Source organism: Engystomops pustulosus, chromosome 3 (assembly GCF_040894005.1).
Source record: "Engystomops pustulosus chromosome 3, aEngPut4.maternal, whole genome shotgun sequence".
NCBI lineage: Eukaryota > Metazoa > Chordata > Amphibia > Anura > Leptodactylidae > Engystomops > Engystomops pustulosus.
Window position 1 is genome coordinate 28,074,176 of NC_092413.1, and position 15,097 is coordinate 28,089,272.

The 15,097-nt window shown below is 39.7% G+C and overlaps 1 protein-coding gene across 6 annotated transcripts in view; it reads left to right on the plus strand.

Moving 5' to 3' along the window:
- EHBP1 (EH domain binding protein 1) overlaps positions 1–15,097 on the plus strand; it is a 241,545-nt gene that overhangs the window by 24,119 nt on the left and 202,329 nt on the right. For all 6 annotated transcript variants that reach the window (XM_072140370.1, XM_072140374.1, XM_072140372.1 and 3 more), the window contains exon 3: positions 13,196–13,253. In XM_072140370.1, the coding sequence (XP_071996471.1) occupies positions 13,196–13,253 (58 nt within the window). The remainder of the gene's footprint in view (positions 1–13,195; positions 13,254–15,097) is intronic.

A 15,097-nucleotide genomic window follows, 5' to 3' on the forward strand; every position in this document is an offset into this window, starting at 1 on the left:
GAAGGATGCCATGGATAACAAATATAAGATGAACACAGTCGTGGTGCCTAGATCTGCAAGTGTTTCTGCTTTATCATGCCGGATTTTGATGGTAGATTTGCAAATCTGGACCTGTCTGTATAACCTCTCTACTACCTCTTCCTTAAACTCATTTACACTTGCATATTATAAAGTGGATTGCAATAGTACTCGCACCCCTTGAACCTTTCCCTCATTTCTAAATGTTACAACCAGAGGGCGCACTAACATTTTTCCAAAAGGGTAATAATGCTCTCACCATTTTTTGAGGAGTATTTTTAGCCGAGGAGGAGAATGAAATTTTCAGTAATACAAATATATAACTTCTAGTCGTATATAGATCTATTAACATTCTAATATACTTCTATTAATACAAGAAAATCATTAAAACCCGTGTTTTTTTTTGTGCTACTGTAGCAACTTGAGTCCATTACGGGACCTATAGAGCGGGCCAGGGCTGACCCCGGCTCTAGAACCCCCATAAAGTTGGCCGGGGCTGACGCCGGAGCAAGACCCCCCCCCCCCTTTTATAGAGACGGGGCTGACGCCGCTAAATTCAAAATTGGGCGGGTTAAGGGAGTTAGACTTTTGTTTTTTTTTTGTTTTTTACAACTGTTTATTATTAAAAAATTTTTTGTTACAAATTTTTTTACAGGGGCACATATTTTCACTGCTAATCCTATATATAGATCACAGATAATAGTGATCTAATGGTAACAGTCCATTGGATCACTGTTTTATATACAGAGACATGCAGAGAGGATGTGTATATAGTACCTCCCCTGCATGGGAGGGAAAAAGCTGCTTGGGGTACTAGATTATTTTTTTTTAGGTTAATCCAGAAGCACACTGTACATGGGTGAGGATAGAAAGTTTTGTAAAAGGGAACCAGGTTTTTGTCTATAGAGTCAGTCCCAAGGAGTTTGGGTTAAGTTCCACAATTCTTTGTCTTGTGGCTTCTTACACAAACCATTCCTCAACTGATGGGGGTGTGTTGGATTTCCTCTGGTTTTAAGGCTTTATAAAGGGATTTATAAATATTACCAAACTTCAAAAACTTGTCCATGTCCACACTCTATATAAGCCCCATTGTGGGCTGATGTATGGATTTGACTCTCGTGAACTTACTGAAATGCTGGTGGAGATTCCCAATCTCTTCTGTTTTCTAAACCAGAATAAGGGATTGGGCAACTTCTGTTCATCAACGGGGGATCCCATTAGTGGATTTGGGTGTCTTCTCTGCACCAACGGGGAACACCTCTGAATTTTTTTGCCAGTGGCATATATAAAAGGTAAAGGAGGTGCAGTATGACTGAATGTACTCCCATAAAACCTTGTTCAAGGGCATTCTAGAAATTGCCTGAGCTGCCCATCATGGGTCATCAATGATGAACCTTTTGGGTCAGAAACTCCCACTGAGAGGTGCGGGCGCACAAGTGCCGGCAGCCATCGCTTAAACATGTTGGGTATCGCCGAAAATGTCCAATCTATCAAAATATCATGAAGCAACATATAAAAAATGGGATAAAAAGTGATCAAAGGCCGTACCGTCCTCAAAATGGTAGCATTGAAATGTCATCAAGTCTCACAAAAATGACACCACGCACGGCTCCGTACACTGAAGTATGAAAGTTATTAGAGTTATTAGTGCCAGAAGATTAGCGCATTAAGCAATAAAACCTATATAGATTTGGTATCCCTTTGATCGTCCCGACCCAAAGTATAAAGTACACATGTCATTTGGAGCGCACAATAAAGCCATAAAAACCAAACCCGCAAGAAAATGGCTCAAATGCAGTTTTTTGACCAATATCCCTGCATATTTTTTTCTTTTTTTTCCTGCTTCCCAGTACACGGCCTGGAATATTAAATGCCGTCACTATGAAGTGCAATTTGTTAAGCAGAAAACAAGCCATTTACGTGGAAAAATAAAAAAAGTTATAGTTATTTTTGAAGGTTGGGAGGGAAAAATGAAAACTCAAAAACTAAAACAGGCCTGGTGGTTAAGGGTTTAAAGAAAAACTAGCACAGGGATCGTGGAGAAGACGACTTAAGGTAAGTTTGTGGTAGATTTACAGGCGGTCCCCTACTTAAGGACACCTCACTTACATACAACCCCTAGTTACAAATGGACCTCTGGATTTTGGTAATTTGCTGTGCTTTAGTCCTAGGCTACAATAAACAGCTATAACAGTTATCACAGGTGTCTGCAATTAAGATTTGTTGTTAATCCTGGTTCTTATGACAACCCAACATTTTTAAAATACAATTGTCACAGAGACCAAAAAAATTTTGACTGGGGTTACAATAATAAAGTATACTGTTCCGGCTTGCATACAAACTCAACTTAAGAACAAACCTACAGACCCTATCTTGTATGTAACCTGGGGACTGCCTGTACTTTAAAAATATAGAGATTTCTAGGGGTCTGGGCACTTTTGAAGCCCACTGAATATTGTGTACAAGCAGACCCCGGGTTATGTACAAGATAGGGTCTGGAGATTTGTTCTTAAGTTTGATTTGTATGTAAGTCGAAACTGTATATTTTATAATTGTAGATCCAGACAAAAAAAAAATTGGCCCCAGTGACAATTGGAGTTTAAACATTTTTTGCTGTAAAGGATTATTAATAAAGCTTCATTACAGACACCTTACAGCTGATCATTGCAGTCTGGGACTATAGTAACATCCAGAGACTTCACCAGAGGTCAGAGGGGTCTGTCTGTAACTATGGGTTGTCTGTAAGTCAGGTGTCCTTAAGTAGGGGACCGCCTGTATTTATGTAGAAAGGCATCAGAGTAACTAAATAGGCAGTTGACTTCTTCTCTTTGATTGCAGAATCACGTTAACGAATGTCTCCTCCGTTGAGCCAATATTTACCCTATTACTTTATTCAGTGATGGAACAAGTGATTATTTGGTTGGTACGTTCAACCTTTGCACTTGTCAAAATTTTTTGAGCTGGTTTTTGACAGATTTTGTACTTTATGTTCCTGCATAACAGAGTTTAAAAAAAAAAAAAAAAAGTTTACAAATCGGGAGATTTTGTAATTGCAATCTTAAAGGACATTTTCCACCAGGATGAAAGATTGTAAACCAAGCACACTTGCATACTTATGTGTGCCCCATCTGGCAGGATCTGCTTTTCTTTTAGCTTGTTTTTAAGAATAAATGCCTTTAAATAATGCAAATGAGCCTTCGGGGCTCCAGGCTCCATTATCAGCTATGGAGCCTGGAGCACCTCTGGCTTATTTGCATAATTTAAAAATCCTTTTTTTTTGTCTACCACAAATTACCTGCAATGATTTATCTCCTAGTGGTGTTTTCAGGTGGTGTATTTGAGGTGTAGTCGAAATTCATATAAACTGCGACCACGAAAATGCAAAATAATTTTTAAAAAATTATTTTTTTTTTTGGTTCATGCTTATTTTTAACAGGTAAAACATGTTGATTTAAATGGGACAGGTTTATGACAGAATTATGTAGTAGCTTTCATGAAATTTACAATGAGTGGCGCAAAAGGCAAGATGGCTGCCCCCATAATCCTGTCAGGAATAGGATAATTTGCCATTAAGGTCCTCCTTTGCAGGTGTGGAAGGAGATTGAAGTATTTTATTTATTTTTCTGTCAGAAAAATGAATCCCTGTTCACATTAGTGTTTTGGCTTCTGTTCTTCACGTCTTCGGTTTATTATACTGCAGATTTTTGTCCAATCCAGTCTTAATAGTAGAAATTATTTTTTTTCTTTGTATTGGTTACAGGTTACAGCGGTGAATATAGGTTTTGCTTAGTTGACCATTTCCAGATCCTCCATGTAAATCTGTTAGTACATGGAGACGTTTCTGAGGGAGTCTGTAGAGGATCTCGGCCTGGTGTTGACAGAGGAAGAGACAGTGAATTCTTGGGATGTTCAGCATTTGGCACGTGCTCACAATTCGTAGCCTGCAGACAACGTTTTCTCTTCTCACCCTCTTCGGTTATTAGCCCTCAGGCCGGGGTTTTGTTCGAGCTTCTTACTATTCATGTGAGGTGATAACATGACAGAAGAAAGCCCTCCTGTAAGAAGTGATCCATCCAGTTCTGTTGCTTCTATAGCGACAATTCCTGCGTATGTTTCATGCGTGTTGTGTGGCGGCTTAGTGTTTGTCTTCTTTCTTATGCTGCTCCATTCAGAAACTGTATTGACTGTGATATTCTATTTAGAAGACGCTTTTTACTTGGATGGAATTGCATTGTGAGCGATTTTCTACATTGTTGTAATCACAATTGTTCTCTGTCCAGCCTGGAGAAGCAATAGGATTTCATAGGGAAAAGAAAATAAATGCTCTTTCTGTGCTCGAAAATGTCAGCTTCGATATACAGGTGTTGTTAAAGGGGTTGGCCACCTTATGTCTTTTGTAATTTGTAAGTGTGGGCGGCTAGATATTAAGAAATTTCCCAACGTATGTCTATTAAAAGTCCTGCTCCGCTTTCTTGATATGTAAATTGAAACCTTCTGTGTTTTTTTTTTTTTTTTTTTTTAATAATTAAAGCCATGCCTGTCGTTTAAAATGGCCGCAGAAGTGATTAAGGGGTTAATGGGCTAAAAGCTGGTGACCTGTTCCCTTTAAGGCCACCATAATATACAGTTGGTACGGAAAGTATTCTGACCCATTTATATTTTTTACGGTTTCATTGCAGCCAATTGGCAAGATCAAAAAAGTTCTCATAGTCTGGAAGTCCTTCATGTGTTTTTGCAAACTGTATGCGGCTTATATATGTCTTGCACTAAGGAGAGACTTCCATCGGCAGACTCTGCCATAAAGCCCCGACTGGTGGAGGCGGCAGTCAGTGATGGTAAAAAGTTCCTCAAAGTCTCCTCCCTACTGCATCTATGGAGCTTAGTCACAGTGATCGTGTGGTGTTTTTTTACCTCACTCACCAAGGCCCTTTACCCACGATTGCTTAGTTTGGAAACTACTTCCATTCAAGGATTATAGAGACCACTGTGCTCTTGGGAACCTTGAGTGCAAAAGAAATTCTCTTGTATGCTTGGCCAGATCTGTGCCTTGTCACAATTTTGTCTCTGAGTTCCTTTGGCAGTTCCCTTGAACTCATGATTCTCATGGGCTCTGACATGCACTGTGAGGTCTTTTATAAACAGGTGTGTGCCTTTACTAATCAAGTCCAATCAGTTTAATTAAACAGAGCTGCACCCCAACTAAGGAGTAGTACCATCTCAAGAAGAAAATGGACAGTGTGTGTGTTAAATATGGGGGTCACTGCAAAGGGTCAGAATACTTAAGGCCCTGTAATATTTCACTTTTTGTTTAATAAATTAGCAAAAATATGTACATTTCTGTTTTATTTTCTGTCTAGATAGGGGCAGAGTGTACATTTAATGAGCAAAAAAAAACTTTTTAGATCTTGCCAGTTGGCTGCAATGAAACAAAGTGAAACATTTAAAGGGGTCTGACTACTTTTTGTACCCTCTGTATCTGGATTTCACGGCTGGCACCATGTACATTATGGCAGGGGATGCAGCAGGGGGGGGGGCTGAGGAACCCATACACAGTCTGAAGACTCAAAGTCTGCCTAGTTCCTAATTTAGGAAGGTTTGTCTGATGATATCGGAGTAGACGATGTATTAATGGGCAGATTTTGTCTGCTTCGGCATATTATAGCATCTATTGATTTTTTATTTTTTCCAGTTTTTTTTTTTTTTGCTGTCTCTTTGTCTAGTCCCGGCTGAGATGAAAGCACTTAGCACAACTTGTCTTGTCGTGATTACGTTATGTGATCATGAAGGGGTTAAGGAGCAGCCTCTCTGCAGCATGTACCAGCCTGTGTGCGCAAGCATTTTCCCCCTACAAGTGATTTGTGATCCTCCCTTCGGCCTCACTACTATACAACTGGAAAAGAACTATGGTCTGTCTTCCAGATTGAAATTCCTGGGAGATGCTAAACCCTCTCCGAATAAGGGACCGGCCTCATGTTGCATAATATGTGGCAACGTCAGAGGCTGGAATTGGTTAAACTACCGTCCTGCGTGGTGCAAATCCACCTGTTCTGTGTTATGTAATGGGAAGTGTACACGGAGATGGAGCAGCTGGAGGGAGGAGCGGATCATTCGGAGCTTATACGTTGGCAGCATGTGCTGAGATAGGAATCGGGTATTACCGGCACGATAAACGACCGCACTGTACACGACCGCACTATACACGACCGCGCCATACAAAGTTTGAAATCCAAGCTTCATATGATATAAGTAATTCATAAAATACTTTAAAAAAATTAAAAAATAAAAAAAAATAGTTCAGAATCAGTGTCCATGGCCTTAAAGGGAAACTGTCACAAGATTTTACCGCAATAAACTACCAGATTCCTGTAGTAGGGTATGAAATGTCCTTTCTAGAATTACCTCTTTCCTGTTAAATCTCACTTGTTTACTGATTAAAAATAAGCAGAGAAGAGTCATATTTTTCTTGCGATGAGTCAGGTTTAGAAGCTGTAGGATGATTGTCATTTCAGACTCCCCTATCTTCAGTTCTATAATATCTAGAAACATGCTACAGGTGTCATATTAAAGATAAGAGTCTCATCTTTCAAATGGCATGTGAGATGCATGCAGTTGGAAATGCGAACTGCAGATTAAACCCAATTTGTGCCTTTTTAACCGTCTGTATCTCTGCTTCTGTAGATTACAAGACCACAAGCTTGTTGCGATTTGAAAGATTAGATTCTTATCTTTTATAGAACACCGGCAAAATGTTTCCAGGTACTCACAAACAGAAAATAGGGGCATCTGAACTGTTTCCCATAACGCCTTTAAACTTGACTCATCCTAGGTAAAATATGACTCGTCTCTGCTCATTTTCACATTGCTTTGGAGGAGATTTTGTATAGGTGTACGGGTAAGAGTTCACATAGAAGAGGGAATTCTAGAAACTACATTTCATCCCCGACCTTAGGGGGGTGGTAGTTTAATGGGGTAAGATGTTGTGACAGGCCTGGCAGACGCTTTTCACCCAAATGTCTTCTGCAGGATTTTTTTTCTTTTAAAACTATATGAAGATCAAGCAAAAATTGCTAAAGTCTGAGGACCAGTGTGGGAACCCGTACTGAATTTCTTTTCTTATATTTGGGGTTATTGTCTCTTTAAGGTCCCTGAACAGTCGTCCTTAGTTATGTTCCCAGTCCTTCAGCTTTTTTTGTTGATTTATGAAATTTTGCTACTGAGTTAAGGAGTTTAGTGAAGTCAAGGCCAGAGATTTTATGCGACTACCCCGCAGTAAATAAAAGGGAAGCGCATGTGAATCCTTTATCTTTATTGCTGCTCTTATTTGCCAAGTCCTGGACAGAACTCTCTGTTTTATCATCTGTTTCAAGAGGTTTTTTTTTTTCTTTTTTTTCGACAAAAACTGTGTTTTGTTAGGTTCACGTTATATAATAGAATTTACAGATGACTAAACTGGTTTACGAGCTTTAATAGTTTTGGTTTGTTTCAATCGCGGTAACCGCTGTGTAAAGTTGATGTCTCTGCTTGAATTATTACTTTCTCTGACTTGAAAGATTATATGTTGGTCATCTAAAGCCACCACTAGAGGGAGCTCTGACTACTACCATTTTGTACAGTAATAATGGTATACACTGGGGGACATGTATCACTCCTTAGTTTTTCTTTCTAATTTGCAAATTTTTTTTTTCTGCGACTTCTAGACGCATATGGTAGCAGCATACTAGACCCAGACTTACTTTCAAGTAGAAAATAGGATGTCAGCAAAAATAAAAGGAGACCCGGCCTACAATGGCCCAGATCAATGTAATTTTTTTGCAGTTATGCTTAAAAAAATTAAAAAATTTTTTTTAAAAAGATAAATGTTACAAACAATTCCAACACTAATTTGCTATTAGGCCATTGCCACATAATTTAAAGGGAACCTGTCACCAGGGACGTCATTTTCACTAAAGACAGGTTGCAGAAGCCCATTACAGCTGCATTGCACATATGTCTTTGTGCCTTCTCTAAGCATTTGCATTACAATATAATTGTGTCTTATAACTTGCCTTGTACCCTGACCGAATTGTTTAAGTCCAAGGAGTTGTTTTTGGTTTGGATGCTTTTCAAAAAACAATTTGGTACTTGTCTGTGCTGCTCACTCCTCAGCTCTCAGCCCCCACCTTTATGCTCCTGTTCAGGTCCTCCCTCCCCCACTCAGCTTTAAATGCTGTTCGGAGTCTTATTGATGGCAGGTGATGTTGTAAATTGGAATGATCGCAGCTACTATTTGCGACTAAAAAGTTGCAAGCCGAAACAGAAAGTTGCAAACTAGTTGAGACTAAATGAGCAACACATCGCATGCATCACAAAGGGAAAAAACTTAAGATACATTGCAATAATTAAAGGGGTTCTCCACTTTCAGCAAATAATTGATATGGTTTATTTAAGGAAAAGTTGTACAATCTTCCAATGTACAGGCAGTCCCCGGGTTACTTACAAGATAGGTTCTGTAGGGTTGTTCTTAAGTTGAATTTGTATGTAAGTAGGAACTGTATATTTTATAATTGTAGCGCCAGACAAAGTTTTTTTTTGGTCTCTGTGACAATTGGATTTTAAAAAATGTTGGATTGTCATAAGAACCAGGATTAACAATAAACTTAATTACAGACACCTGTGATAACTGTTATAGTTGTTTATTGTAGCCTATGGCTAAAGTACAGTAAATCCAGAGGTCCCTTTGGGGTATGAAGTATCCTTTTTAGAATTCCCCCGTATATGATCAATCTCGACAGATTACCTTTAAAAATTCTGCTCCAAAGCCTTATGCATATGAGCAGAGAAGAGTCACTTTTTGCCTGAGATGAGTCACTTTTGAAGGCTGAAGAGAAATTGTCAATACAGATACCCCGATCTTGGGTTCTATAGGACGTAGAAACTTGGAACCGGAGATAAATGCCGAATCATTAGGAATGTGAGCTGCAGGTAAAAATCCATTCCCCTCATTCAGGCCCACAGTTATGCATTTTTAATTATTAGACTTGAATTTGATACCACAAGCACAGTTCTAGGTACTATAGAGTTTAATAAGTGATACTCCTCTTCCAGCCTCTAAAAGTGACTCGTTTCAGGCAAAAAGTGACCTTCTTTGGCTCATTTGCACATGATTTTGCAGGGTTTTTTTTGTTTTTTTTTGGTATATGGGTGAGTTTTAACGTAAAAGAGGAAATGCTATAAAGAGATATTTTGTACCCTACCTGAGGGTGCTGGAAGTTTTGTGACTTTTCCATTTAAAGAATCCTTGTTGCAAGGGATTATACGGAAATGTGATTGACTATTGTTTCTAGAATCTCTTAAAGATGCAGTTTTAGGTTTCAAGAAAACAAACTTAAAGAATGCGACTGAAAAGAATTCCTCAGCGCGGATTCTCACGCAATGGTTTTTAGTTTTGTTTTTTTTTTCCCTGAATTATGAGCTTCACAAAAAAAAGCTATGACTTTTCTTAGAATTTCGTGACTATTGCCAAAATACATACAGTCTATTCCATTCATTTGCCGCATTATGATTAAGAAACTTGCTGGCTCTGCAGTTATAAGAAATTCATTGTAACAAAAGTATCTACATTCCCGCAATCTATTAATATTGTTTCACAAAGATTATTTTATTGGTTGAAAGAATTTTAGTATTTAGTATTGGGTTTTAAATATTGATGACCTATCTATAGGAGAGGTATGAGGTTGGTGAAGGCCCAACACCTCAGTGGTTTCTTCTTCCTGGTCCAATCTCAACAAACAGGAAATGCCTTCTCAGCCAATCACTAAGGTGGATTAACACCGAAGCCAGTGATTGGCTAATGACCAAGTGGGATTGGCAGAGACCAACAAGCTTAGACTTGATTGGATGATCTGGTCAACATCAGAAGTGAGAGTTATCGGAGAACTATCGGCATTGATTGGACAGTGTAGGCCTCTGTAGGGTCACCCCCAACTTGTAGCCCCCACTTGGACCATTCCAATGTAATTCCTTCTCAGATTTGGCAACATTGAGTCCTAAGGAAAGATCCTTAAGCTGGAATTTTGTGCACAATACAAGTACAGGCGGTCCCCTACTTAAGAACACCTGACTTGCATACGACCCCTAGTTACAGACGGACCTCTGGATGTTGGTAATTTACTGTACTTTAGTCTTAGGCTACAATGATCAGCTATAACAGTTATCACAGGTGCCTGTAATGAAGCTTTATTGTTAATCCTGTGTCTTATGACAATCTAACATTTTTAAAATCCAATTGTCACAAAGACCGAAAAAAATTCTGTCTGGGGGTTACAATTATAAAATATACAGTTCCGACTTACATACAAATTCAACTTAAGAACAAACCTATCCTGTAGGTAACCTGGGGGCTGCCTGTAATGACAAAAGCCGACACGTCTAGAAAAACGCGGATTCTTTATAAATTGAATCTGTGATCTTATCGGTGGTCTTGCAGAGGGTCCCGTGTGACTTGGATTGCGTTCTGATCATGCAGAATTTTCCTGAAGATATTCGGACTATGTTGACCTTGAAGAACTGTAACTGTTTTTATACTTTTCTCCTTCCCCCAGCAGTATTGAGCTGTCCAAGTTCTGCAGCTGTATATCTGGGAGGCTCGCTGAATTCCGTCTCTCGGTGACACTGCATTCCATCACTTTCTCCCGGAACGATATCCTGATTCCTGTTAGTTGTGGAATTGGGAAGATGTGACAGATTCTTAAACCTGTTCTTAAAATCTTGCTATTAGAGATAAAGGGACTCAAACTTCGGGTGCTTACGGCGTGACCCGGATTTATTGCCGAATTTATTGCCGGCTGTGTAGCTAATCCAGCAAATTGACACCCCCAACTTCTAGCCTTAGCTGTGATTGGCCCGGGTTGTCTCCCTGGCCAATCACAGCAATGGCTTGAGGCTGCAGGGCTGGCAATATGTCAGATTTGTGGAGGACCCAGCTGGACCTGAACTGAAAGTTTGGGCCCGCCATCTCTACTTGCTGTCTCTTCAAAAATTAATAAAGACAAATATTCTTTTTGGTGTCATCTAGCTGTTTTTGACTATTCAGAGCTTCAGACAGTGATAGATAGCAGCCCTGAAGATCTGTTTAACTTTTGTGTTTGGTGTTTGTAGCAGCAAGACAAAAAAAAAAAAATCCTATTTGTCGATTTGTAGCTGGACTTAAAGTGCTCTTGTGCTCAGGTGTGCGAGATCTCCTCATTGAACACAGCATAGCCCCTCCTCTCCGCTATTAGTAGGAGCAGTAGCATGATTCTGGTTAGATATAACAGCATAGAACACACCAGTGTGAGTTAATTCCCCTGGTGCTCCATGTCCAGCTACAATCCTGGAATGTTGTGCATTTTGTCACAGTTCTTTTGCCAATGACAACATACACAAAGGTATGATCACACTGATACTCAGAGCTGCTGGTAGACTCCATTTAACTTTTGGTAAAGTCTTCCATGGCCCCTTTGGCACTAGGGTTCTGGTCTCATCAGACACAGAGTACCAAGTCAATCTGCGTTCACATCTGAATGAACACCACATGACACGAATGAACTGGAAGTTGGCTAATGTAAGAAATGGTAGGACATCACTTGTATAACCGTTCAGCATCTGGCAGGCAACGTGGAGGTTGCAACAATAATGTTTTTGCGGAACCTATTGATTAATATTTAGTCTATTACATAATTGTTTGCAATATATTTCCATGAGTGAACCTGATCCGCGCGATGTGCAGCACAAACACTGATAGACTTTCGTATTACAGAAAGCTATTTAATGGTTAGAAACTCTCCTAAGCCTACAGCACGGAGGGGCTTTGGAAACGCCCATGAGAGCCCTTGTGGCTCATTATCATAATTTAAAAAATTGATTTTAGAAGGGAGAAGGCCATGGATAACAAATATAAGAATATTACCACACTCACGATGCCTGGATCTATGAGTAAGTGCTGGATTTTGCTGGTAGATTTCCATAATCTGTGAGCTAAGCAGTCACCTTGTGTCGGCGACAGAACTTAAGAACTTATCTGACTCCGAGAAGGAAGGGTTAAGCAGTTTATCTACGTTTAGTGATGAAAGCAAGTAAGTGACAACAGTGAGGTATACACACAGTCTAATCTGTGGAGGACTTGGTTTACAACCCTATTATACATGACTTGTCCCATGTGAAGGTTTTTACAACAATCTTTACAGCTTCTTCGCAGATCTATGCGTCTCTAAGGTAACAGACTACAGACTCTGTGTAGTCTAAAGCCTCACTCCGCACATTACTGCCACTGCTTTATAATCTAACACTTTATCTGTAAAATGATTGGGGCATCCGAAAGGGAATATGATTTTAGGATCTGACTACAAATGTTTGTACTACAGTTCATTTACAGATAAATGAGTCTCCATGGCAACAGACTACAAACATAAGAAGTCCATTTTTATTGACCATTTACAAAGTTGCTCCATTATTGATTAATTATGTGTGAGCGTCAAGGGATATGTGAAAAGAGATCATAGAGGCATTGGGGGAGATTAATCAGAAGTGCCTGAGGTAAAACTGTTCGAGTTGCCCATGGAAACCAATCAGAGCTCCGCTTTCATTTTATAAAAATAATAAAAGCAAAAGTGATAAACCTGTGACTGTGGTAATCTAATAATATTTGTTATCCTTGGCGTCTTGCCTTCAAAAATCAACTTTGAAAATAATGCTAATGAGCCTGAAATGGTGCTTGGGGATGTTAACAGGGCCTCTAGATGCAGTAGTTTCACAGGCTATTACAGTGTGTAAGGAAAACCCTCCCCCACTGTGTGAGATTATATCAGGCAAGTTCTGTGGAGGCAGGTGGGAGGGGAAGACAGTGTAACAGTCTGTGAAGCTACAGCACGGAGGGGCTCTGGGAAACAACCCCAGACGCTCCTTTCTTGCTCATTAGAAAAAATTTAAAAGTTGTGTTTGGATGGAAGGAAGGAGACTATGGATGACAATTACAAGAAGATTACCACATTCACGATACCTGGAACTATGAGTAAGTGCCCCTGGTTTATCATGAAGGATTCTGCTAGTGGAGTTCCTCTACATTTATTCTATGTCATGCTGTTTGTATGTTGCTTGTGTGGCATCCTTTTCCTGGCAGCTATTATTTGTCGTTTTAAAATATTTGTTCTTGTTTATATAGGCAACCTGATAAATTGGTTGTGGTGTGGACCAGAAGAAGTCGAAGGAAATCATCTAAGGTGAGAAGGCAATGCGTAATTTATCTTTTCTTTTTTTTTTTTTTTTTTTTTTTAAGGGGAATTTGCTTAAAAATAAGACCTTTTTACCATTAAGTTCACATTTTTGCATCCTTTTAATAGGTGCCGTGGGAGGTGGAGAAAGAATTGCAGCTGTTCTAAAATATGTGGAGTAGATCTGGTGGAAATAGGTTATCTTTAAGTTTTATTTTCTTTTTTCTTATTAATTTAAAAATAGGGCTCTCAATTACTCTGCCATTTCCTGTTCTGTAGAGATCACTTTGGCTTTGGAATATCATGATTTATTTGCGAGTCAAGTTCTACCTCCCTTCTATCAGCAGTGACCAATGAGTGGCGTGTATCTACTTATGTCTACTTATGTCAATAAGCTTAAAGGGGTTGCGTCACGTTGTAATCTTCGATCCCTTGGAAGGGGATAACAACCTGATCATTATTATCGTTGTGGGTACAACAGCTGGAACCCCCAAGGATCCCAAGAATGGATCCCTACAGTTCAAGAGAATGGGGGTCCTGTTCTAAATAACTGAATGAAGGAGTAGGTGGAGCATGCGTCCTGGCGCCTCCATGCTTTGGGAACGCCCCATGTCGGCCCATTCCATCGGTGGACACGCCCCCTTCCAACCCCTCCATGCCCACTGTTAGTGGAGGCGGTGTAATCTGAGAAATAATCGTTATTACTGGTGGTATTAATTTAATTTGCATGTAAACGTCCTGGAGCCGTATCGTGTGAACCTATTGAAGAAATAAATGAACCGAGATTTGTCATTCAACAAATTCTGTACCCAACTACCGGTTACTTTGATTCCCAGCTGTAATTCCGGTAATTAGTTCCAGTGAATGATTCCCTATTAATGCGCATTGTACAATTAGCGGGTTTCACCTGGTCGCACTCCTGGTGGACCATTATGTACACGAACCATAATTTTAATGTAATAATTCACCATTGGCTATTGACCACAATTAAATATTACACATCACAATTTATTAGCCCGCAGTCGCATGTATCCAGTGCGATTCACAACATACATGTCACTCCGATGAGCCGGATTATATTCCCATAAATCCGGAGCTGCTCCCGCTTCTGGAGCTCACAGCAGGGGGTGCAGGTTATGGTAGACTCGTGCTGTGTTGGTACTACTGTTTCCATATTATATTAAAACGCAGTTGTTCCCGAATCATTTGCTTCTAACGAAAATGATTCATGATTTTTGTTTTATATTCAGCCCCTGAATATTTTTATATATTTTTTGCTAATTTATAAAACAAGAAAAACTGAAATATCACATGGTCACAAGTATTCAGTTCCTTTGCTGCGACTTCCTTTGCTGTGCATTTAGACCTCACAGTGCATGTCAGATGACATAAGAATCATGAGGTCTAAGGAACTGCCCAAGGAGCTTATAGTCAAAATTGTGACAAGGCACTGATCTGGCCAAGGTTACAAAAGAATTTCTGCTGCACTTAAGGTTTCTAAAAGCACGGTGGCCTCTATAATCCTTAAATGGAAGAAGTTTGGGATGACCACAACTCTTCCTTCCAGCCAAACCTAAGCAATCGTGAGAGAAGAGCCTTGGTAAGAGAGGTATAGAATAACCATAAAATCACTGTGGCTAAGCTACACAGATGCAGTAGGGAGATGGGAGAAAGCTCCACAAAGTCACCTATCACTGCGGCCTCCACCAGTTGGGGCTTTATGGCCGATGGTAGCCTCTCCTGAAGGACACTTGAAGGACTCTGAGAATAAAGATTCTCTGGTCTGATAAGACGAAGATTTAACTTTTTGGTGTTATTTATAAGCGGTGGAGAAAACCAGGCACTGGGGGAAC